Source organism: Anabrus simplex, chromosome 2 (genome assembly GCF_040414725.1).
Source record: "Anabrus simplex isolate iqAnaSimp1 chromosome 2, ASM4041472v1, whole genome shotgun sequence".
Taxonomy (NCBI): domain Eukaryota; kingdom Metazoa; phylum Arthropoda; class Insecta; order Orthoptera; family Tettigoniidae; genus Anabrus; species Anabrus simplex.
Window position 1 is genome coordinate 370070151 of NC_090266.1, and position 27777 is coordinate 370097927.

The 27777-nt window shown below is 38.1% G+C and overlaps 1 protein-coding gene across 2 annotated transcripts in view; it reads left to right on the forward strand.

Annotated features, from left to right (window-relative positions):
• LOC136864140 (protein GOLM2) overlaps positions 1-27777 on the forward strand; it is a 287806-nt gene that overhangs the window by 109324 nt on the left and 150705 nt on the right. For both annotated transcript variants that reach the window (XM_067140771.2, XM_067140772.2), the window contains exons 3-4: positions 1179-1310; positions 27465-27540. In XM_067140771.2, the coding sequence (XP_066996872.1) occupies positions 1179-1310; positions 27465-27540 (208 nt within the window). The remainder of the gene's footprint in view (positions 1-1178; positions 1311-27464; positions 27541-27777) is intronic.

Below are 27777 nucleotides of genomic sequence, written 5' to 3' on the forward strand. Positions count from 1 at the left end.
TGCTCGTGATTAGTACTACTTTGTGAGTAAAACCATGGGTCTGTGTTGGCTGAGAGTAGTAGTACCATTATGTGAGGTACACTATGAGTTTGTGTTGCCTGTGGGTGTTGCCATAATGTGTGATATACCGTGGGTCTACATTGCTCATAATTAGTACCACTATGTGAGTAACCCCATGAGTATACGTGGCCTGTGATTAGTTCTACTATGTGGCGAACACCACGGGAATACCGGCGCCTGTGATTAGTCCCACTATGTGAGGGACACCATGGATCTGTGTTGCTTGTGAGTAGTACACTTATGTGCGAACACCATGGGTTTGTGTTACCTGTGAGTGGTGCCATTATGTGTGACATACCATGGGTCTACATTACCTGTGATTAGTACCACAATGCAAGAAACGCCATGAGTTTATGTTACCTGTGATTAGTACCACTATAGGAGGAACACCATGGTTCTGCTTTACCAGTGATTAGTACCATTGAGGAGCTGGTGACCTGGATTTTGGACCCCTTTAGATAATGAGTATCATACCTTTAAAAAGCATTGTGAATTGGATCCTTTTTTTTTTCCCACGATCATATTTTCATCATCATTTGTTTAAGATTCTAGTCTGTGGATACATTTTGAAGTTTTAATTTTTGTTTCGTTTACCTTGTACCATTAGGGGCTACCAGCTAGAAAGATCTGCACCAGGCGAACTGAAGGTGTCCTCGGACACTCCCGGTACTAAAAGCCATTTGATAAATAAATAAATATATAAATAAATAAATAAATAAATAAATAAATAAATAAATAAATAAATAAATAAATAAATAAATAAATAAATTTCTTCAATAGTAGCCTACATACTGTAATATGTGAAGGAAGACTGTTACAGCATGTATTCTGCTGCTGATTTCCATATTAGTTTTCTTGTCTCTTTCCTGTTATAAATTATCATTTTGCTTCCTGTTTCATTGAATAATAATAATAATAATACTGGTTTTACATCCCACTGACTACTTGTAAAGTTTTTAAAGATCATTGAAGTTTCATGTTGTATCTTGCTCATCCAAGTCTTGTGTTATGAAAAGCATCTTTCTCACATATTCATTAATGTAGTTTCTCAGTATTTTTTCTTTCTTTGTTTCTAAACCACTGACATATACCAATGTAAGATTTTGTGGTGTTTGCAGGAGTCATTAAAAAAATTAGGCATTTCCAAGGATGGGGTCATAGCTTCTCTTAGGATAGAGAAGGAACGTCTGAATTCTGATGTGGCCAAGCACAAGCATGCAGCTCAGAAATTGGAAGAAAAATTAAAACAGGTATGGCATTCGTACTCTACTTCACCATGTGGTGAAATTTTTAAACAATCTGGTGGACCTCTTGAAAGTCTGTCTAAATTTAAAAAATACCCTAACCATTAAGGACCAGATGGGAGCTAAATACTAACATGACCTTGTTAATAAATAATGACTCAAGTGAAATTGAAAATATGTGTGAATATGAAGTAAAAAATGAACAGTTACCAAACATAATCTTACAAGAAATACCTAAAATAAGAAGTAAGGCTAGAATTTCAATGTTAAAGCAAAATTGAAAGCAATCACTAACTTTGTCTCAAGTAGGGTATATTATTTTTTTCCCATGCTGTAACACATCTGTACTGTTGATGTCACAGATCTGTTGAGAGTTCCTTAGTAGCTTTTTGATGGAGGCTATTGTGTCATCATCATCACTGTGTTCCAGTCCAGTTTCCGTTGTCCTATGCTGTTCTTCACAGAGTCCATCCATTGTAATCTTGGTCTCCCTCATCCTCTCTTCCTGTCATCTGTCTTTCCATTGCTTACCTCAGCAGTCTTTATTCTTTCATTCGCTTGACTTGTCCAAACCATCTCAATCTGATCTGTTCCACTTTGTCATTTAGTTTTTGTACATTTTGCTTTTCTTGTATGTCTTCATTTCTCACTCTATCCCTACTTGTACCAAGCTCGATAGCTGCAGTTGCTTAAGTGCGGCCAGTATCCAGTATTCGGGAGATAGTAAGTTCGAACCCCGCTCTTGGCAGCCCTGAAGGTGGTTTTCCGTGGTTTCCCATTTTCACACCAGGCAAATGCTGGGGCTATACCTTAATTAAGGCCATGGCCGCTTCCTTCCCACTCTTAGACCTTTCCTGTCCCATCGTCGCCATAAGACCTATCTGTGTCGGTGCAACGGAAAGCAACTAATAAAAAATAAAAAAATCCCTGCTCTGCATATGTCATTATAGGTAAGTAATGTCCTGTGTACAATACTTCTTTAGCCTGCATTGGTACATCTTTATTCCATATTAATCTCTGAACCTGGTAAAAGAAGGCACTCCCCGTTTCTATCTTTCTACTAATTTCCATATCCAGTTCATAATTTTCTGTCAGTTCACTTCCCAAGTATTTGAAGTGTTCTCTATTTGCAGTTCCTGATATCCAATTTTGATAGCTTCTTTTTTCCTTTCTACTTTTTTCCTTCTTTTTTTCCCCTTCTTCTACTCATCACCATTGTCTTGCTCTTTCTATTTAGTATTCAGCTGTTGTTGTACCTCCTCCTTATCTTCACCCCAGATTACATCATCATCTGCAAACATCGTTACATTCATTCTTTTCCTTCTATCAACTTTCCTTGCTGCCTTTACGATGTCATCCATCACCATATTGAAAAGTAAAGGTGACTGCATGCTCCCTTGTTTTAGCCCATTGTCAATTGTATTTTCTCTGGTAACAGAAGTTGCTGTGCCTTGGAAATTGCACCTGTGTTGGTTGGATCCAAAGAAAGCACAAATTCTCTAATTTTGTCAAAATTCTCTCACAACATAGCAGCACACTCAGTCCACAATCCCCAGCGAGTAATGACCAAGAAATTTGGAAGGGGCAGGGCTGTGGTTTCCCTGTAGGCAACAACACGACTTGGGGCTTTCAGTAGAATCTTCTTGAGGGCAAAGATTAATTGATTTGCAATGTCATATTCGTTCCTTATGGATTCACAAACCCTGTGAAGGGCATGAACCAAGCATGTCACATGCTTCAACTTAGGAAATAAAGGTTTCAATTGGTTAACAACTGAAGCCCTGTATGGAGCTTGGTCTGGAACCACAAGAAGTTTTTCAAACTCTATACCAGTAGGCCAGAGTTTTTGGCAGAAGTCCATAATTGATTGCATTACTGTACTGGCATTGGCTTTCTGCAGCTCATACATTTTTAACAACATGGGCTTAACGTTCTCCCCTGCTAGGGGAAAATCTAAAATGTTCAAAACTTATCGTTCCATTAAGTCTATGGTTTCATCCACAATGGTTCCCACCTCGCAATCAGATAATTTCTCCTTGATTCTTTGTATGGTTTCTTGGTAAACAGGCTCCATGTAGTTTTTCCTTAAAGTATTCTCATTGGGCATTGACATCTTTGTGTATTTTTCAAAAATCCCTTGAAGGCTAGTTGGTTCACCTTATTTAGTGGAATTCCTGCTTGTAAAAGAGCTGCAAACAAATCAGTGTTTAATTCCTTCAGATTTTGGCTTTTTGAGGAACTCTGTTGAAACGCATTTCGTAATAGAGGTTGCCGTGATTTGTTTGCTGAAGAATCTTATTAATTTGATGCTTAGAGCTGGAAATGTGTTGTTTGATGCGATCTCGCTGGTGTTTTTCATCTAATAAAATTCTTGAATCACAAATAGTACATCGCATAACAGTTCCATCGGTGTCTGTGAATTTTTTTTTTTAGTTCCTGAGCCAGAGCAATAAACTGGGCACTGGACACCTTTGGCATGGTAAAATTTAGTAATACACTTGTTTAGTAATGTAACAAAGTGCTAACACCAGTTCACTTGCTAACTCAATGCGACTATCACACAACTCACTCTTGCGCTCACTCGCTCACTTGCTGTCCACACTCTCTTATAACACGAATATAAATGCTCCGTTATTGGACATTATAAATTTTCCAGCTAACTCATTCCTGGTCGCCAGCTTTTTTCCCCCGTGTGCTAGGCTGGGCTCATCAGTTGGTACCTAGCACACCTACCAAGACGCTGGCTAGTGCATACCGTGGAGGCCACTGCGTAGGCTAAGCAGGCATCAATTTTTGATAATGAGACAAAGTCTCTCATAGTGCATTGGCACTGCCGGTGGCTACAATTAGCCTACACAGTGGCCTCCACGGTATGCACTAGCCAACGTCTTGGTAGGTGTGCTAGGTACCAACTGATGAGCCCAGCCTAGCACACGGGGGCAAAACGCTGGCAACCAGGAATGAGTTAGCTGGAAAATTTATAATGTCCAATAACGGAGCATTTATATTGGTATTATAAATTTACTCATTTGGAACAAATATTTCAGATTCGCTATGGGAATCAAAATCTATATCATCTCTCTTATAACACCGCGACAGTTGCCAGAATGTGCACCCATATGCCGAATTAGTATTAAATAATGAATTATTTTATTCGATATTTGAGCATATGAGACGGCCACTGCGGTAGATATTTCGGCAAGCGGTATGGCAAGTCTAATAAAAGTTGATGACAGAGACTCAAGCCCTGCCACCAAGCTTAAGGCACGTTCCAGGGTGCAATGAAAATAATTGCACTCAAAACTGCCCTCAAATAAAACTTCAAGCTGACAGCTAAGTGCCTGGGTCAGCGCTTTCTCACGGGTACCAGGGTGCTACAGTCGTAAAACTGCACCCAGTAACCGAACAAAGGCGGCAGAAATAGAGAGAGAACACGTGTTTTGTGCGAGTGAGATGGAGTGATGACAGACCTTCCTCGGACGGAGATAGTTTGTTCCGAACAGACGAAAATCGCACATCCTGAGGCGATATCCAGCCAATCAGAGAGCGTAAAAATGTTCTTTCATTTCTGGTGCTCAAAATAATTTAGTTGATCGTCGACATCTGACAAATATTAACACACATTCTTGGTGCTCCTGAAAGCACTCGAAATTAACATATTTTCAGTGCAATTTTGGTAATTAAAATAATGTGACATTATTTGTGAAAGTGCGTAATGTTAATGGATATCGTGCGCTACAAACCACCGACAGACATTTTACACCGAAGGGCAGTGCATCGCTTAGATGATATAGTACCACCAACGCATTTTGATTCGTGATGAAACCTACGATCAACCGGTGATAAAACACGAGTGAAAGGATTGTCAGCAATATTGGGATTCTAGTACAAGTTCTGAAATTCTGCAAGTTACAAGTAGAACAGAAATAATTTTTCGAGGAAAAAATATCCCGCGCGTCCATGAATCTCAGCGTGGTATAACCCCGGAGGGCCCCGTGTAAATCCACATGGGGTGTACTTGCCATAAAAGAGACCCCACAGCCCATCCCAAGATAGTCTCTCCATCAGTCTCATGCAGTCTCAGTCAGTCAGTCAGTCAGTCAGTCAGTCTCTCAGAGTGTGTTGTGTCGACATTGTATCAGTTACGTGATTGTTATATCCCGCGGTACACACAACAGAATTATATGTACTTAGTCAAACTCTCATTATGGGGAGAACAACATTGAATTATTTCCCACGATCTTTGAAGTCGTTAGAGAAGTAAGTTACGCTTGAACATTGTATTTTCTGAACTATTTTGTCAACGATGGTCATAGACTATAATTTTCACCTAGCCAACTATTCAACAGTAGAAGATTACACGAGCAAGTAATGTTATAAATGGTGACGGTAGAAAGTAGACAGTAGGAACTCCAGAGGGACGATACTGTTCAACCATAATTTCGCTTATCTGGTTGACAATTATGTGTGTTCGTTCTCTGAACTATATGGTCGACACACATTACAGCATTTGTAATTTTATCATTCACGCTGCTCTAGGCGAATCATTCAGTTAATGAGGAAAGCATACGGACAGCTTTAAGATACGAGGAACTCTATTTGTTCAACTTGAGGAAGCAGGTGGCTATTGTTTGCAATATCTCCGCCAAGGCGATAAATATTCTCAGAACTTGGGGTGTATGACCGAAGGACAACACTACATGGCAGTTTGCAGCAGGGAGGCCTTCCGACAGAGCTCCGTAATAGGATATGAATGAACAGACCATCTGATCAGCAGCTGAAGGGAAGATTTCTCTGTTAGGAGAAGGCTACAATTGAGTGTAATATTTTGGGAGTGTTATTAGGTCAAGTGTAAAGCCTGTATACCCATATTTGATTAGTGTAATATTATATGATCTATTTTATAACAAATTTTAACCTCAAGATATTGTGTGCGTCTATTTAATCGTGTGTGAATCCATCAAGAAACCATGTTTTGATACGTCAACATCATGTTGTATCCTGTAATCACCATGTTCTAAGCCAATCCGCCGCGAGGGTGATGGAGGAGCCGAACAATGCAGCACTATGTAAGTGATTTCTGACTTACGACGTTTGTTTATTGTAAATATTGTAAATATTAGTTATGTAGGACACAAGCTGTCTAAGTCGCAGCTTAATACTTTAAAGTTTAAGAAAGTCTAACCATGTCAGATTTACAACCCATTTAGTCACCTTGTAGATAATTTTGTTGACATCCACTCACTATCATACTCATTATTTCATTTACTCGGCAGTATTATTCTATGTTATGTCAGATGTTGATTTATCTGAATGATGAGATAAATTTCATGATGGTTTAGTGGCTGATAATATTTATTTATATCATCGCAATTCAGTAGAGTTAGATTCTTGTGACAAAATGAAGTGTAGTTTATTAGTTAATATTTGCTGGTAGTAGTTCTGATTGTTATTGGTTTATTGCAGGCATAACTTACGTGACCGTGTATGACAGTAGTAGTTCACCGAAAATCATTTGTAGTTGCTTGAGTTCTTTTGTGTTTATCATTGTGGTTGCCATTATAGCTACCTTGTGTTTGATAATTTTGATTGTGGGTGGATTCTCATATTTGTGTGTGATCCATTTTTATTAAGAAGAATGAGCAAACAAGAAAACTTCCATTGAGCAATTTAAGAGATATATGAGATCAGCTGATGAGCTGACGAATAAGCCGTAAAGATATGAGATTAGAGAGATAATAATACATCAGCATGAAAGCTGAAAGAATAATTAATGGATATAAGTTGTTTTTATACGGCAATAATGAATATAAGTGGTTTTTCTACGGCAATGATAAGTATAAGTTGTTTTTTCTACGGGAATAATGGATGCGGATATGGACAATGGAAAAATTATAGAGTTGAAATAATAATACTCACTTTTAGAGATATGATGGATCTAATTGATAACCAATAATCCACACAACAGAATTATCTAATGTGTGTTCAGATATGAGCTTACTAAATACGCTGACTTGTGCAGCGGAGCTTTGATTGATAGTTAAATTCACAGAAAGGATTTCAAATGATACCTAAAATCTGTGTTCGTGCGAGAACTACTATAGTGAAGGATTTTTAAAAATTCCTATTGATCATTTGATTTTTGATTGACAGTATTTTGTATACAAGTGATGAATTATATCTATTATTAACACTACCAGGTTTCATTTAATCATGAGAGATTACTGAAACCAGTTACAACCATGAATTACATTGATCTGGTTCATGGACACCCTTGATTTTTACCGAGAATATTCCATGGACGATAAAAATCAATGCGGTGTAGGACAAGGAATGGATTATTCATCTTATTTAATGGACAATATTGATGTTCACATGTGTGTAATGTATATAAGTAAGCTAGTTAGGATTTTCCGTGAGTTGATTTCAAATTCATATCCCTTGTTTATTGTAGCTAGTGTAGGTGGTGACTAACTGTGGTGAAATGCACAAATTAATTTTCTTACTATAATTGTACGGATGATTTTCCGTGGTGATGGTAATATAAATTAAGGGATGAGAGCTTGCGTCAAACCCAGTTAACCAACGTCGTAGCGTCACACTTAGTATCATAGTCCGCAGCAAACATAATCGTAATACCATTGAACAGCATGTTTATAATTTGAATATTGATTGTATAGAGAACTAGGCCAGGTTAATATTGATTGTATGAAGTTGGACAGCTAATCTTTATGATAATTTGTGTTGATAATGAAACAGGTCTAGATATGATAAAGTAGGGTCCATGTGAGACCAGTAACAAGTAAGATTGGTATTATTGTTAGTAAGGAGATATAGAACGTCTGTTCAGTGGAATAGTTATTTAAATTATCTGGAGGTAATAAACCTCGAAATAATAATGTTTCAACACAGTGATTTTAAATCTCGTTGGCATAATCGATAAGTTTATCTTTCACTCACTGGATAATTGTAATTAAGAGTGCCAGTTTAAGGCATTCAGTCATCTACAATTAGTTGTAAGGTCGTGATAATTGATTTGATGAAATTGTGATAGGGGACATTCAGCCTATGAACGGAGTATATTCTGAGTTGTCTTTATTTTTATTGATGATTTCAGTTGACTGTGATAGGTGGCAATTTTAAATTAATTTATCTCATTTCTGTTGACAAGTGTAGATTCATCTGAGTGATTAGCCACACAAACTCATTGACACCCAGTTATGACAAGGGTCAGCAAGCAAACATTAACGTCACTTTGATGATTATAATATTATACAATCAAGTGTACCTCCAGAATTTATTTGTTAACTTCGATTGAACACCAGTTGTTATCTGGAAATATAATCTTGATGTTATTCAGTGATTTTGGATTCTGTTTCATTGAGTTTGTTACTACACACGACTTAAATTATTCAGTTATCATTTTCATCATTATTGATCTTGTTTTATTCATTTATTTTTCTCAGTTTCTTTATTTTAATAAACATAATTTCATACCAGAGTCTGGGCTAGTTTGTCATCATTTCTGTAGATTAGAATAGCCTAGTTGTCATACCTTCCTAATGTCTTATGCACCCACGACAATCTCGAGAACGTCACCACACCCTGAAGAAGAGAGTCACCTGCGGTGAGTATATATATATTTTTTAGGTTGCAGCCATGGCAAAACCCAGCAAGCTGGACTCATCGCAGATACCTGCATGTGAAGGGTGCTAAAGTTCTCATTCATGCTGAAACTGCAGTCTCAGTGATTTCTAGTAGCTTCGAGCAGAACCCAGTCTGTGTTCTCGGAACTACGCGGGTGCGGTTGCGGACATCTCTGCGTCACCAGCCTCCGCCTCCATGAGAACAGATGTCTCATAGTGACATACTCACATTAAACAGCAGGCTACTGATTCTGGTGGGATAGAATCACTCATTGCGGGCTACATTATAGCAGTAATGCAAGAGAAAGAGGTTTTGCCGAGCACACAATTATTTTCCATTGTTGCAGCTGTGCTTTCAACTCCCGCGTGGTGTTTACTGAAAGAGGTAGGCTTACTATTCATTTGTACACAGCAAGCTGAGGAGACATTTATTGAAATATTTTATATTTTATATTGATTAGAAATCTTGTAGAATAAATTGGAATTAAACTTAAAAGAAAAAAGGGGGAAAAAGGGATAAAGGTCCCAAAAGAAAAAAGGGAGAAAGGTGCATGAAAAATGCCTCTTTTCACAACTAGAAACAAAATTTCACACTATGATATCTTTCCCAACAGCTGCAATTTACCCTAACAAAAAAGGTGCGCACCTAAAAATCCTAACCCTGATCATGTATCAATCTTTATGATACAGAGATTTTATGACTAATGTTATTAGTTAGTTTTATGAAACATGGCCCTGGGCTGATGTCCATCACAGAATATGTTATTGTAACACTGTGTGTTTTGTGTATTTGAACTTAGACATGTAGGATTCATCACTGAGAATAGTCTTCTCTTCACACACTCGTACTAACACTTGCAATACTCACAGAGGTAAATTCAATCACTTTGGTTACAAATTTATTTGTAATATATTTAGATGCAGGAAAGCAACAGGAACACATTCCATTCCTCTCATATTTAATGCAGGCCCACCCCCTTTTTCTTAACACTCATTTTCTATTTTCTTTCAGGAGTTCAGCTTTATATTTACTCAATAGTTTATAAGCCTCTCCTGTAAAATGCGTAGAGCATAAAAAACTGTTTCGGCTTGGAGAAATTAGCAAGACTAATTTTTGATAGCCCAGCTTGATATCTCTCTGGAGATTTCTCTCAGTTGGAGAATCTGTGAAACCTTTTCTTCAATATTTTGGAAGTGCTTGCGTGGTTGCAACCATACACAACACAGTAAATCAGTTTTTCATGTAGATATCATATAGAGTAGTTAAGTATGTTGAATGAACAGTTGCACTGTAATGCTGCTACACCTACTAATGGCGTGCAGGAAGTAGCTCACTGTCAGTGACGTCACTCAAGTGCTGTGGTCGTTTTCAGGTTATATCTCCTGAACAAAATAAAATAATTCAATAGGGTTTTCAGCACATTAATTAAAATATAATCTTGCATTCAATGAGATAAGGGAATACAACTTCAAAATAAGTTTCCTGGGCCTTCAAGTTGGTATCCTTGTGGATAATTACCACTTTCTCCTTTCCCTCCTCCTCCCCTTCTAATTTCCTCAGCATCTGTCTTACTTTACTGATGACTAGGGCCCAGATGTTTATGCAGTAATAGGTTAGAATGCAAACTTACTGAAGCGAGTAATAAGTAGTCTACCGGCATGATGGTAATGCTATGAGGTTTGCATAAATATTAGGGGTTCAGCCCATTAGAAACCCCTAGAATTTATGTTACTCCCACTACATTACTTTAGAGCGGGCTAGTCAATATTTCCTACTAACAAAATTATTTAGTAACAAAATTATTTAGTAGGAAATGTCGACTAGCCCGATCTAACATAGTGTAGTGGGAGTAACATTAATTCTTGGGGTTTCTAATGGGTCGAAACCCTAATATTTATGCAAACCTCATAGCATTGCCGTCGTGCAGGTAGACTCTACTTGTTACTTTGCTTCAGTAAGTTTGCGTTCTAACCTATTACTGCATAAACATCCGGGCCCTACTGATTACTTTATTCCGATAATTATAGTCTAAGATCCCTGAATACTTTGTACTTTCCACCTTCATTTATTCATCGAGTAAAAGTTAATAATCAAATTCTTATATCCCAATAATATTGCAGTTCAAGCCCCCGGCGTAGTTTTGACAGAAGACAACCTCTTATTTTTCACCACTTAATGACACTTTTATTCTCCATCCCGCATAGTAGGAAAAATAATAGTAATCCACCAGCGGTAAAAATTCATATGACCATATTTCAGCTGAGAATTGCAGTGTAGATACGGTATATTTAGCTAGTACCATATCTTGCCTGCTATTCAGGATCTATTCAGGATTAGACTTCAGGACAGGTGTCTGTGAGAAATCGGTACAAGTCACTCCAGGTAGAACAACAGAGGGAAGGTGAGGAACAGGGAACTGTTGCTGAGATGTGTGGAAGAAGGAGGAAGGGAAAAGGTAGGAAAGGGAAATGTAGAGTAGAGGATAGGAAAAGACAGGTGGAACAGGGTCATGGGAAGGAGAAAAGGGAGGAGGAAGTAGCTTCTGCAGCTATCAGGAAAGATAGGGCTGACCAGGAGGGGAGGGGATCAACTGAGGTGGGTAAGGTTGAGGCTCTGGTCATGGGGGATTCCATCGTTAGACATGTGGGGAAAATGTGTGGAGGAAAGGGAACTAGGGTAGAGTGTTATCCAGGAATTAGGTAGAGGCAGATGTTGAAGAAAGTAGAAGAGAAGGAGGAGGGGAAGGAGAAGGTGGTAGTGTTTCATGTTGGTAACAACAACGTAAGGCAAGCTGGTATAAGTACCAACATAGTTGGAGCTGTATGGGATCTGGTAAATGCAGCACGGGTAAAGTTTAAGGAAGCGGAGATTGTTATCAGTGGAATACTGTGTAGGAGGGATACTGACTGGAGGGTGATTGTGGATTTAAATGAGACTATGGAGTGGGTATGTGGGGAAACTGGGAGTGAAATTACTAGATCCAAATGGGTGGGTAGGATATAGAGATCTGCGCTCAGATGGCCTTCACTTAAAACACAGTGGTACGTATAAGTTGGGAAATTTGTATGGAAGGGTAATTGGGAGGTACATTCAGGGATATGGGCTGGTCTAGGGAGCGGTGATAAGGGTACAGAGATCTGGAAGTCAAGTGGGGATGACATAAACATGTTAGTGTTGAACTGTAGAAGTATTGTAAAGAAAGGAATCAAATTAAGTAATTTAATAGATATATACTTACCAGATATTGTAATAGGAGTCGAACCATGGCTGAAAAATGATATAATGGATGCAGAAATTTTCTCACGGAAGTGGAGTGTGTATTGTGGAGATAGGATAGAAATGGTGGGAGGGGGAGTATTTGTTATGGTGAAAGAAGAATTTGTAAGCTACAACAAGGTTAAAGATGACAAACATGAAATTCTAGGTGTAAGGCTCATTTCTAAAGATAATAGGCAACTTGTTTGGAGTGTACAGACCGGGAAAGAGTAGCGCTGGCATGGATTCAGAATTATTTGATAAGATAATCAGCTATGTGGGAAACGACATGGAAAGGAATGTGATTGTAGCGGGAGATCTGAATTTACCAGATTTCAATTGGGAAGGAAATACGAATGACAGGAAGCATGACCAACAAATGGCAAATAAGTTAATGTGGGAAGGACAGCTGATTCAGAAAGTAATGGAACCAACTAGAGGGAAAAATATCCTGGATGTGGTGCTGGTAAAATCAGATGAGCTCTATAGAGAAACTGAAGTAATAGATGGTATTAGTGATCATGAAGCTGTTTTTGTAGTAGTTAAAAATAAATGTGATAGAAAGGAAAGTCTTAAAAGTAGGACTATTAGGCAGTACCATGTGGCTGATAAAGCAGACATGAGGCAGTTTCTAAAAAGTAACTATGATCGGTGGAAAACGGTAAATAAAAATGTAAACAAACTCTGGGATTGGTTTAAAGCAATTGTTGAAGAATGTGAAAACAGGTTTGTACCTTTAAAGGTGGTAAGGAGTGGTAAAGACCCACTTTATTATAATCTGTATATATAAAATAACTTGTCCTGACTGACTGACTGACTGACTGACTGACTGACTGACTGACTGACTGACTGACTGACTGACTGACTGACTGACTGACTGACTGACTGACTGACTGACTGACTGATTCATCATCGCCGAGCGGAAACTGCTGGACATAGAGAAATGAAATTTTGGGGTTACATTCTTGTTAACATGTAGGTGCTCGCTAAGGGAGGATTTTTGGATATTCCGTCGCTAAGGGGGTGAATTTTTAAAATGATAATATCTATATCTCAAGGACTTAAAGGTTTAGAGTAATAAAAATTGGTATTTGGTATCTCCACTAAAAATAAAGAAACACGCGTTTTTTTTGTTTTCTCAAAATCCTATGAAGGGGCGGGGGGGTTGAACACCTTTTATGAGGAGACTTATATCTCAAAAACTGAAGATGTTATAGTCATAAAAATTTAAATTTGGAACCTCCTTTTAAAGTAAAGAAACACGTATTTTTTTGTTTTTGGAAAATCTCAATAGGAGGGGTGAAAAGGAGTGAAACATGGGTTGAATGCCTTTAATGAGGATACTCATATCTCATAAACTGAAGATATTACAGACCTGGAAAAAGGTATTTGGGATCTCCTTTAAAATAAAGAAACAAGTACTTTTTGTTTTTGGAAAATCCAAATGGTGGAGGGTTGAAAGGGAGGGGGGGGGTGAATGTTTAAAATGTGTGTATCTATATCTCAAATCTTTAAAAGTTTACAGATGTAAAAATTGGTACTTAGAATCTCCTTTCAAAATAAAGAAACACATATTTTTTGTTTTTGGAAAATCCCATGAAAGGGGGTGAAAAGGGGTGAAAAATGGTTGAATGCCTTAAATAAGGATCCTCATGTCTCAGAAACTGAAGATGTTACAGACCTGAAAATCGGTATTTGGTATCTCCTTTCTAAATAAAGAAATGTATTTTTTGTTTTTAGAAAATCCAAATAGTGGGGGTGAAAGGGGGGTTGTATTTAAAAAATGAGTGTATCTATATCTCAAAACTTCAAAAGTTTGCAGATGTAAAAATTGATATTTAGAATCTCCTTTAAAAACTAGCAACACGTATTTTTTGTTTTCTGTAAATCCCAATAGGAGGGGTGAAGAATGTGAATAAGGGGTTGAATGTCTTTAATGAGGATACTTATATCTCAGAAACTGAAGATATTGCAGACCAGACAGTTAGTATATGGAATCTCCTTTAAAAATACAGATATATATATTTTATTTTTTATTTTTTTTTGTTCTTGGAAAATCCAATTAATGGGGGTTGAGCCGGAGTGACAAATTGGGGTGAATTTTTAGAGAGACTATATCAACAGTATGTCTCAGAAACTTAAAATGTTACAGACGTAAAAACTGGTATTTGGAATCTCCTGTTAAAAAAACAGGCATTCTCTGAAAATCCAATAAAGGGAGGGGGATGAAAAATTGAAAAATTAATTGAATTAATTGTATGAGGATACTTACATCTAATAAAAACTAAAGTTGTTACAGACGTGAAAATTAGTATTTAGATCTTCTTTAAAAATAAAACGACGCATTTTGTTTTGGGGGGGGGGAATCATCTTTGGGGGCGGGTGTGAAAAGGATTTGAATTCGTTTCATGGGGACACATATCTCAAAAACTGAAGATAATCGGTATTTAGAAGGTCCTATACTATTAAAGAAACAAATATTTTTTGCCGGAAAATTCACTTAGGGGGGCGGGGAGTGTGAAAGTAAGTGAAAAAAGTTAATTATTTTTATGGGAATACTTATATCTCAAAACTGAAGGTAACACACGTGAACATTGGTATTTGGAAACTCCTTTAAACATAATGAAACACGCCTTTTTGGGGGGGGGGGGGAGGTAAATCAACTTAACCGCGGTGGGGTGAAAACGGAGGTGAGACCAATTGATTTTACTGTTCCTACTGTACTTATAAGGAGCCTCCGTGGCTCAGGCGGCAGCGCGCTAGCCTCTCACCGCTGGGTTTCGTGGTTCAAATTCCGGTCACTCCATGTGAGATTTGTGCTGGACAAAGTGGAGGCGGGACATGTTTTTCTCCTGATACTCCAGTTTTCCCCTTCATCATTCATTCCAGCAACACTCTCCAATATCATTTCATTTCATTTGTCATTCATTAATCATTGCCGCAGAGGAGTGCGACAGGCTTCGGCAGCAGGCACAATTCCTATCCTCACCGCTAGCTGGGGGCATATTCATTCCATTCCTGACCCGGTTGAATGACTGGAAACAGGCTGTGGATTTTCGATGTACTTATTCTGATTATAAACCGATCATTTTTTTATCTTTCCTGGGTTCGTTTTCAAGAGCCATCTTTTCCTTTGAAGAACCTTCTTAGATTCTTCTGGCACATAAATAAAAATTTTAACACATTTGAAATAAACGATAGGTATAAGATTGACCGTGCAATTGTTCACCTCTATAATAAGGTCAATAATGCACGGAAGTATGTCATTCGTATCGCCAGAAGTCAAATTGCCTACGGGCGACAATGGTGCTGGTCATACTGTCAACAAAGACAATGGCAGCAGATGTAATTTACCGCCAAGTAGAGGTCTTGCATCTTGCTGTGGGGTGCAGAACATCAATAATAATAATAATAATAATAATAATAATAATAATAATAATAATAATAAGGATAAGAATGTTCTGGACCATCGTCAAAATGTGCGGACCGTGCTGGAGACGTGTCCTGGACGGGTAATGACTACAATGCAGTCCGGCCGCCGGTTCAGTACCGCCAATGCACCCAAGACGACACCACGCTGGATCTCCTCAGGGATTTGATCCACATTAAAAATGGTTATAGGAAAAGATGGCAAAGATTTAGGGATCCAACTGACTGGGTGGAATACCTGGACCTATCCCGGGAAGTCTGAAATCGATTGTTGGAAAAAAGATTTTAAAATGGGAGGAACGTTGCCGTAATCTCTCAGAAAACGAGTCAGATCGCGAATTTTGGCGGAATCTCTCATAAAACGACTCAGATCGCTAATATCGGCGGGTTATATATAAAACGATAAGCATTCAGTTATAAATTTCAGTATAATACCGTAGCGAAGCACGGGTATCTTGCTTGTTTTATATATATATAGACAACTTGTCCTGACTGATTCATCATCGCCGAGCCAAAACTAATGGACATAAAGAAATGAAACTTTGGGGATACATTTATATTAAGATGTAGGTGCTCACTAAGAGAATTTTTGGATATTCCGTCGCTAAGGGGGTGAAATGGGGGGGTGAAATTTTAAAATGGGTGTATCCATATCTCAAAACTTTTAAAGTTTACAGATGTAAAAATTAGTATTTAGAATCTTCATTAAAAATAAAGAAACACGTATTTTTTTGTATTCGGAAAATCCCAATAGGAGGGGTGAAAAATGGTTTGAATGCCTTTAATGAGGATACTTATCAGAAACTGAAGATATTACAGACCTGAAAATTGGTGTTTGGGATCCCCTTCAAAAATAAACACGTATTTTTTTGTTTTTGGAAAATCCAATTAATGGGGGGTGAAAAGGGGGTGAATTTTTAAAATGTGTGTATCTATATCTCAAAACTTTTAAAGTTTATAGATATAAAAATTGGTATTTAGAATCTCATTTAAAAATAAAGAAACAAGTATTTTTTGTTTTCGGAAAATCACAATAGGAAGAGTGGAGAAGGGTAAATAATGGGTTGAATGCCTTTAATGAGGCTACTTATATTTCATAACCTGAATATATTACAGACCTGAAAATTGGTATTTGGGACTTACTTTAAAAATAAAGAAACAGGTACTTTTTCGTTTTTGGAAAATCCAAATAATGGGGGGTGAAAAGGGCGGTGAATTTTTAAAATGAGTGTGTCTATATCTCAAAACTTTAAAAGTTTACAGATGTAAAAATCGGTATTTAAAATCTCCTTTAGAAATAAAGGAACGCATATTTTTTTTTCTTCTGTAAATCCCAATTGGAGGGGTGTAAAAGGGTGAATAATGGGTTGAATGCCTTTAATGAGGATACATATATCTCAGAAACTGAAGATATTGCAGAACTGAAAATTTGTGTATGGGATCTCCTTTAAGAATAAAGGAAAACTTATTGTTTTGTTTTTGGAAAATCCAATTAATGGTGGTTAAACAGGAGTGACTAATTGGGGTGATTTTTTTGAAAGACTATATCTACAGAATATCTGAGAAACGTAAAATGTTACGGAGGAAAAAAGTGGGTATTTGGAATCTCCTGTAAAAGTAAAGAATCGTAGGTGATTTGTTTTTGGGAACTCCACTTAAGGGGAACTAAGAAGGGGTGAAATTTTAAAATGAGAATTTCCACAGTATATCTCAAAAAACTTAACATGTTACAGAAGTGAAAAATGGCATTGTTTTATCTCTATTAAAAATCAAGGAACGTGTATTTTTAGTTTTCGGAAATACCAATTGGGTGGAGGGGGGGTAAAAGTGACTGAAAATGGTGTTAAATTATTTTTATTAGGCTACTGATATCTCAAAAATGAAGATGTTACAGACGTGAAATTTGATATTTGGAATCTGCTTTAAAAGTATAGAAACATGTATTCTCGGAAAATCCAAGAAAGGGGGGGGGGGGGGGGTGAAAAAATTGAAAAATTGACTTAATTGTATGAGAATACATACAACTAATAAAAACTAAAGTTGTTACGGACATGAAAATTGGTATTTTGATCTCCTTTTAAAACAAAGCAAAACGCGTGGGGGTGGGACCATCTTGGGGGGCAGACTGAAAAGGAGTTGAATTCCTTTCATGAGGACACATAAATCAAGAACTGAAGAAGTTAGAGTCGTGATAATTGCTATTTAGAAGATCCTTTACTATTAAGGAAACAAGTATTTTTTGCCGGAAAATTCACTTGGGGGTGGGGGGGGGGCAGGAGTGTGAAAGGAATTGAAAAAAAGTGAATTATTTATATGGGGATACTTATATCTCAAAACTGAAGGTAATAGACGTGAACATTTGGGTTTTGGAATCTCCTTTAAACATAAAGAAACACGCCTTTTTTTAATTTTTTGGGGGGTGGGGGTAAATAAACTTAACAGTGGTGGGATGTACAAAGAGGTGAGACCAATTGATTTTACTGTTCATAATGTACTTATAAGGAGCCTCCGTTGCTCAGGTGGCTGCGCGCCGGCCTCTCACAGCTGGGTTCCATGGTTCAAAACCCGGTCACTCCATGTGGCATTCGTGCTGGACAAAACGGAGGTGGGACAGGTTTTTCTCTGGATACTTTGGTTTTCCCTGTCATCATTCATTCCAGCAACACTGTCCAATATTTCATTTCATTTGTCATTGATCGATCATTGCCCCAGAGGAGTGCTTCGGCAGCTGGCACATTTCTTATTGTCGCAGCTAGATGGGGCTTTTTTCATTCCATTCCTGACCCTGTCGAATGACTGGAAACAGGCTGTATATTTTCGATGTACTTATTCTGATCATAAACCGATTTTTTTAATGGGTTCGTTTTCAACAGCCATCTTTTCCTTCGGAGAACGTTCTTAGATTACAGTAGACTCTCCTGGCATATAAATAAAAATTTAAACACATTTGAAATAAACGATAGGAATGAGATTGACCGTCAAATTGTTCACTTCTATAATAAGGTCAATAATGAACGGAAGTATGTCATTCGTATCGCCAGAAATCCCGCACACTTGTCTACGCACGACAGTGGTGCTAGTCACATTGTCAACAATGACAATGGCAGCAGTTGTGATTTACCGCCAAGTAGCGGTCTTGCATTTTGCTGTGGGGGCCAGAACATCAATAATAATAATAATAATAATAATAATAATAATAATAATAATGTTCTGGACCGTCGTCAAATGTGCGGACCGCGCTGGAAACGGGTCCTGGACGGGTAATGACTAGGCGCGGGTTCAGTACCGCCAAGGCACCCAAGACGACATCACGCCGGATCTCCTGAAGGATTTGATCCATATTAAAAATGCTTATAGGAAAAGATGGCAAGGATTTAGGGACCCAGCTGACTGGGTGGAATACCTGGACCTATCCCGGGAAGTACGAAATCAATTGCTGGAAAAAAAAAAAAAAGATTGAAAAATGGGAGGAAACTTGCCGTAATCTATTAGAAAACGAGTCAGATTGCGAATTTTGGCAGGTTTTTGCAGTAAACAAGTCAGATCGCGAATTTCGGCGGATTATATATCTAAAACAATAAGCATTCAATTATAAATTTCAGTATAATACCGTAGCGAAGCACGGGTATCTTGCTAGTAGAGAAATAAAGAGATAAAGAAGGAGGTGCAGATTGGAAAGAAATAGAATTAGAATTGGCTGTGGAAGTAAGGAGAAATTGAAGGAACTTACTAGGAAATTGAATCTAGCAAAGAAGGCAGCTAAGGATAACATGATGGTAAGCATAATTGACAGTCATATTGGTATGTAAGGATCTTCAAAAGGCAGAAGTATTCAGTCAGCAGTATGTAAGGATTATTGGTTACAAGGATAATGTCCAGAAAGAGGAGGAGACTAATGCTAAAAAAGTATTAAAATTTACATATGATAACAATGACATTTAAAATACGGTACAGAAGTTGAAAACTAGAAAAGCGGCTGGAATTTATAAGATTTCTGGGGATATACTAAAGACAATGGGTGGGATATAGTACCATATATGAAGTACTTATATGATTATTGTTTGGTTGAAGGAGCTGTACCAAATGAATGGAGAGTTGCTATGGTAGCCCCTATGTATAAAGGAAAGGGTGATAGACATAAATCTGAAAATTACAGGCCAGTAAGTTTGACATGTATTGCATGTAAGCTTTGTGAAGGCATTCTTTCTGATTATATTAGACATGTTTGCGAAATTAATAACTGGTTCGATAGAAGGCAGTTCGGTTTTACGAAGGGTTATTCCACTGAAGCTCAACTTGTAGGATTCCAGCAAGATATAGCAGATATCTTGGATTCAGGAGGTCAAATGAACTGTATTGTGATTGACCTTTCTAAAATGCAATGAGAAGAATGCTTCCACCTAATCAATACTTATTATTATTAAATTAAAATTAGGACTTATCACACAATCACATATAATAAATCATGCAATACAAACATTACCAAATCCAACAAGAAATATCATATAGCAACAACTTGTCAAATGGTTCATGAATGGGGTCAATCGGCGGAATAAATCTTAGTATACATTGTCTTAACATAAGTGACATACATAAAAACTTATCTATAAAAGTTAATTTGCTCATAGGCATGAGATATCAAGTTAAGTGCTAGTTTTTTAAAAATATATATATATCACAGAATACATGTGTATTAATCACAATTTGTTGGTCTTGTGGAATGTTGTGGGTTGCACTTCCTGTTCAGTGTGCCTTATACACTGTAATGAAATCTTTTCCAATATTATCTTGTTTGTGAGTAACATACGTAAAACGCATTGTAAAAATATGTTGTAAGAATATGGATTGTTCGTAAACGTGAGTTACTTGATTTTAGGTCCTATTTTCATAAGATATGTAAAATAACCCAGGAAGACCGTATGTGTTGATCACAGTTTATTGGACTTATGGGTTGCTCTTCTTTTTTCCTAGATCTTCAGGTGTGATAGAATCTTGTGCACCATATTAATGCCTTAACTTCTAACACAGAGTAGCTCTGTTCTTGGGGTCTTAATGAATAAGCATTTTTATGAACAATTGGAGTTGACTGTTGGAGTAAATTATGTTATAAGATCAATGACTTGCATTGTAGGTATGAGTTACACTTAAAACCAGGTTCACAAGTGTGAGTCTTGGGTCACATATAGATATATGCAACATAAAGTTACATGTCAAATTCATCATATAGGATTGTGTGGACTCATTTGAAACTTGAGCGGAGAGTAGGTTCTAGAACGTGCACACATAAATCTGTGCTGCTTATATTGGAAGTTGAGTCATGACGTCCTATGTTAAGTTGCGCTATGGTATTTGACTAGAGTAGGGGCTCCTTCCCTTGGCAGTTGTGTGTAGATGTAACAAAAATCTGTGAAAGATAAAATGAAATGTAAGTAATTCATTGTGGTGATCGGGAAACCTATTAGTCGTGTGGAGTGTATGTGTACTTACTGTTGTTGCCGGCTGGACATTGTGTGTGGCTTGGAAGCACGTTGTACACTGCTCCGTGTTCGTCTTTGGCTAATGTTGGTGTCTGTGAGGGGGAGGTGTGGAGGGGCAGGAGGAGTAGCTGTTGAGGAGGTAGGGGTGGGGCTGGGCGTGTCTTTAAGCGGTTCTTTAACACGTGTCATGTTTTGTTTCTTGATTCTCGTAAGGTAAGCATTTTTTAAGGAGAGGATAGCTGTGTTAAAGATGATGTTTGTTTTCTCTGTAATTTCATTTAAATTAGAATTAGGGTTAGTGTATTGATCTAAAGTAATGGAAAATTCTTCTGTAATACTGAGCAAGGGGCGCATCGGTTTTATACTTAGAACCTGCATGTCATTTTCAATATTTGTGAATTTATGTTTATAGTCTTCGATGTGTTGGGCTATGGAAGAAAAGTGATTATGTTTTATGGCGTTGAAGTGCTCATTGTAGGGGGTGGGGTAATAAATATACTCCTTTTGTAAACTAAGTAAGTGGTATGTTCCGAGCTGTCAGTGGAGAGATGGAGTTGAATGACATTAGTAGACAAATACGTTTGAGTGGCATCTTAAAAAGTAGGAAAGATCACAATATGAAGATAAAGTTGGAATTCAAGAGGACAAACTGGGGCAACTATTCATTTATAGGAAGGGGAGTTAGGGATTGGAATAACTTACCAAGGGAGATGTTCAATAAATTTCCAATTTCTTTGAAATCATTTAAGAAAAGGCCAGGAAAACAACAGATAGGGAATCTGCCACCTGGGCGACTGCCCTAAATGCAGGTTAGTTTTGATTTGATTGATTGATTGATTGATTGATTGATTGATTGATTGATTGATTGATTGATTGATTGATAACCTAATCTCTGGATAACACGCTATGCTAGTTTTCTTTCTTCCACACACATTCCCCACATGCGTAACAATAATCGCCTATGATCAGAGCCTCAACCCCACCCACCTCATTAGATCCGTCTCTCTCCTGGTCTCCCTTAACTTGCCCGACAGCTGTTGAACCTACTTCCTCCTCCCTTCACTCCCTCTCACAACCCTGTTCAATCTTCCTCTTTGTATTCTCTACTCTACGTTCGCTTTCCCCTTCCCTCACCCCTCCTCTGCAACGCTTCCTCTTCCCTCTGCTGTTCTGCCTGCAGTGACTCATGCCTATTCCTTACCAGTATGTCTCCTGAATTCATTCCCTAATGAGTATCCTGAGCCCACATTTTTCTTCCCTTAGAACATTAGCCCACGTGTCTTCCACAGGTTCTCCCCATCCTTCCCCTCCCTCTTGCCTACTGTCGTGCGTAGGCAAGTGTGCGGGATTTCTGGCGATACGAATGACATACTTCCGTGCATTACTGACCTTATTATAGAGGTGAACAATTTGACGGTCAATCTCATTCCTATCGTTTATTTCAAATGTGTTTAAATTTTTTTTATATGCCAGGAGAGTCTACTGTAATCTAAGAACGTTCTCCGAAGGAAAAGATGGCTTCTAGATTTTCATTGCTCGAGACATCACTCTCGCCCTGAATGTCAGCCATACTTGATGTTATTACACGTGATCCAGATTGGCTGTTGAGCCATGGTGTCCAGCGGTGAGAGGCCGGCGCGCTGCTGCCTGAGCCACGGAGGCTCTAATAAATTTATAATACCAATATAAATGGTCTGTTATTGGACATTATAAATTTTCCTGCTAAGTCATTCCTGGTTGCCAGAGTTTCGCCCCTGTGTGCTAAGTTGGGCTCGTCAGTTGGTAAATAGCACACCCACCACGGTACATGGCTAGTGCATTCCGTGGAGGCCACTGCGTGGGCAATCTTGGAGCCACCGGCAGTGCCAATGCACTTTGAGAGACTATGTCTCATTACCAAAAACTGATGCCTGCCTGACAATCAGAATATATAGATGTTGATTCCCATAGAGAACCCGAAATATTTGTCTCGAATGAGTAAATTAATAATGAAAAAACCTTCAACCTATTTTTCAGTCAATGACCGGGTCAGGGATGGGATGAATGAAGCCCCAACTTGCGGCGAGGATATGAATTGTGCCGGCTGCTGAGGCCTGTCGCATTCCTTTGGAGCAATGATTAATGACTGACAGATGAAATGAAATGATAGTGGAGAGTGTTGCTGGAATGAAAGATGACAGGGAAAACTGGAGTCACTCCATGCGAGATTTGTGCTGTACAAAGCAGACCAATGTTGCACTCAAACAAAACATACTTTCAAGTACACTACGGTTTTAACATTGCTGTAGTGTTTGGTGGATATCCTTCTGATGTGGCTGGTGTTGGGGAGGGGGCATGAAAAGTGCAGAACGTATTTGATGGAAAAAACATGTATTCGTCATGTGAGACCCTATTCAGTGAAACCACATGTCTAGAAATTTCTCAAGATTTTTTATGAAATGAATGGAATAAATGTTTTTATTGACCTCCTAAGAAACAGGTTCTGCAAGAAGGAAATGTAACAGAAAAACAGACTGTGAAGAATGGAGATGTACTAAATGCTGAAACTGCTGTTTCTGTTGGATCTCAGTATGGAAACATTTTTGTCGTTGGTGAAGATTTTGACCTTTTAGTCCTTCTAGCAGCAATAGCTCCAGTGAAAGACAACTTGTACTTCAGAAAATGTGGAAAATGTGATGTGTTGACCTCCACAAAGTCATTTAAATACAAGTGCAGAGGAATGATTTCATTCATCCATGCCTCTAGTGAGTGTGACACAAGTGCACTCTTTGGTCACGTGAAGACTAAATTTTGCACTCTTGTAGAAAGAAACTGGCACATGGAAGAAAAAGAGCAAATATTATTCAACCTTGAAGCAACCATCGACCAAGTGGCTAAGGCAGGGAAGATTTTCCAATTCATTTATAAAGTGAAAACCTCATAACCTCTGTATCCAATCTGAATGAATTGCGCTACCATCTGTTTACTCAGTCAGCAGCAAGAACACGATTTCATGCCTTGAGATACGGTCAGATGCAGAAGTGGTTAGGACGAGAAAAATCCTCTTGAGTAGGTCCTGAAGAGGTCCAACCTGGCCCCTCAAGATGGCATAAACTGTATAAACTTTATACATAGGTATATTTTCTCAAAACTTGAGACATATACCTGGCATCCCAGGTGACCATACAGATCCAGAATGCAAATAAAAAGGGCAGAAAACAAACGGTAATTAAACTCTTCTTCCTGCCTTTCCCATTTATCTGGAGTCAACATTTTGAATGGATTTAGCCTAGATTTACAAGAATGAAAGCCTTTCCTAATGCCACCTCATGTGGAGGGGATGCATTCACTATTGCATGTTTCTAATGTGGTTTGCTTTGTAATATTGTGACTGTTTGAAAACAAACACAAAATACCAGTCCCAGAGTTGAATGAATAACCAGGCTCTTTTTATGTTCTGAGCTCGGTAAATTCCTGAAGCAGGGTGCTACCCTTACTTACACGTAGTCCAAGTGAAGATCTCTCCTCTTAACGGATTAGGGATCACCGGTGGATTGTATAGTCCTAGCCGCCTGAGCACAAGGAGTGGGCATCCCGGACATATTCTGAGTCATGGCCCTCTGATCATACTGTACTAAACAGGAAAAATGATCACGCAATCTCAAAACTTAGTTGCCAACTCTATTGTGTACATTAACTACGTAATAAACACTAACATCCTGTAACAAGTCCACTCAAATACTGGTTCTGTATGTCATATTAATGAAATCATCTGATTGAAATCGAAGATAATGCATTTTTGTTCATCAGAGTTGTAGCATGTAATTTCTTCATAACTTTACTCATTTTTCCTGCCCCCTTTTCTTCACACTACGTTGCTCGCTGTTTATCTGTTCACTGTCTGTGTCGCTAAGGTCACTCTACGTGATGACTGTGTAATAAATCAAATGAAGAGTGTACTTTGCTTGATGTAGATAGGTTATATTCATTGTGAACTGACTAGCTGTTATGTTTGATTGGGGAGGGTAGGCATATGGACCCCAGTCGGTGTTGCATATCAGCGTGTGGACCTTGGTCATTATTAGCCTTTACCTCAAATCTTTTCCCTTTAATAACCGAGTGACTATGAATTTTCTTTGTCAAGCAGAATCGTATATGCATTCTGTCTGAATTAAGCTACAAGATTCGCTTTTGACCAAAACTGAGCTATGATTATTTTTAGCCTTCCCCCTTCATGTGTGTATCAACAGTCAGAATTTTAACATTGGTGAAAGAAGTTAAAATCTGAGAAATTAATGACTGTGCTAACAAAGAGAAGGTTAGTCAAGTTTTGGAAATCGAAGACTGCGAGAAATCTCTAAATAAGGAGCAAAGTAAGTAAAGATGAGATTATGGTGGGAAGTTGTGTTGCTTTATTACTAACATAAGGTAAGCCATGGCTGTTTGTTAATGACAGAAAGTTGCTGATACGGTTGTGTGTTCAGAGGTATTCCACTTCAGTAGATAGTAGATAAAGGAAGCAATAATTATATACAAATCAAAAGGCTTATGCTAGGTTAGATGACTGAGCTTACATCAAACTAGTCTATGAACTGTGGACCCTTATAATGGATTGGAGAAACATGTGTTATGGTGTACATCGGGTCTATCTTTCAGCTACTATTGGCGTGGCTAGTGTGAACAGCCAAATGTGTCTTCTCAAGAATCAGCTTTCATGACAAATGAACTTCAATGAATTCTACACTAGGTTCAAGTTACCTATCTCTGCTACAGGGTGTTTCAGTGGGATGTCCCACTTTTAAATTCATTCTAGTCTGGACTGAATAAGAGAACATAAACGTACCCAAGTTGAAATGAGAGGTCATCTTTGGGAGAGATAACGACATTTAAAAGACATGTTGGAAGTGCTCCCCCCTCCTCCTGGAGACACATTCTTAACCACTTCACCTTGGTTTCATATACATGCCTGAGCATGTCTACGTTGATATTCATTATTTTGGTTGTGATGTTTCTCCAGAGATCTTGGATGGTTTGTGGTTTGTTTCTGTAGACTCTTTTCTTTGAGATTGCTCCACAGAAAATAGTCTGCTGACATCAAGTCTGGTGATCTTGGAGGCTACAAATCTTTAGAGATAACATGGTTCTCGAAGAAGCTGCTGATGTGTGCCATGGATTCATTGGATGTGTGGCATGTGGCGCCATCCTGTGAAAAATTCCTGCATAAGTTCATTGCCATCTAGCTACTCCAGGAATTCCATGAAAATGTTCTTATACACATCTGTATAACCAGTCATGTCAAAGAAAATTGGTCCAATGATCCTGTGACCAGATACTGCACACCACACTCCAACCTTTTCTGGATGAAGTGATGTCTCGTGGAACACATGCAGATTTTCTGATGCCCGTATCCTTGTGTTTTGAGCATTTAGGTGTCCTGAGAGATGAAAACATGCTTCATCAGTAAACCATGCCATTTTCAATATGTCTTGGTTTCTTTCCACAAAAGTTGAGGAACCAATTGCAGTATTGAACACACTTTATTTTGTTGGGTTCTTTGAGCTCCTGTACTGCTGTCACATTGTATGGCCAGAGTTTTGCTTGTTTTGTTGCTCTTTGACACATCGTTACCGAGTAGCTGGTCTGTTGTGACAGACGGTGTGGAGCGAAGCAGTCGCTCACGAACATCTACAGAGCGCTGTGGCACCTCTGATGGTGGATTATGCTTCCCTTTTTCACTGACTAATGAACCGGTTCATTCCAGCTTCTCCACTAACCTTAGAATTGTCTTTCGATCTGGAACATCACGAACACCATACTGAAGTCTGTAAGCTCTTTGTCTGGTGGCAACAGAATTGGCGACTCAATAATTGTTCACAGTAAATACATGCTGTTGAATTGTGTACTCCATTTTAAAGTTTTATGTGACAACAACAGGGTACATCAATATCCCTCCACGGCTGCAGCGACGTCACAATATGTATCGATATATATTGATGTATCAAATGCAATCTGCCATCTGCCGGCATCCACAGAAACTCCTGACTTTGTGTATCATTGCAAAGTACATACAATTTAAAAGTCATGTAAGGACACTGAGTTATAGGTAATTTAAAGGTGGGACATCGTACTGAAACACTCTGTATATGTAATTATGTTACAATTTGTTTGACTGGAATGTTTGTTTAGAAAGATACTTAAATATCTACCTCAAAAAAAAAAAAAATCTTAGGTGCATTATTTAGTGTCTATGTAATTGGATTCTTCATGATTTCATCCTTTGCCACTTTCTCTTTGCATGTTCTTTTATATATATGTGAAAATTTGTTCCCCTATGTGAAAATGTTAATTTTGTTGGTGGTATCTTTTATTGTAGGTCCAGACTGAGCGGGTTAATACTAAACAGAATGCAAATATTGTGGTGGATAGTCCTTCACCTACAAAAGCCACAGGTGAGATTTTGCCTATTGTAAGGGATATTGCAAATTGTACTCTCAGATTATCAGACCCTTTTCTTTGAAAATATGCTTCTCAAGCACCATCTTTAAAATGAGGGTATATTTACTGAATCTTACCTTTAACTGCTGGTGTCAGATCATTGTATCTAGAACATTTCTTGGAATATTCTTGTGCATGTTGGCTTAATAGCATAAATAGTGCCACATGTTGGCAGGACGGTAGATAAATGA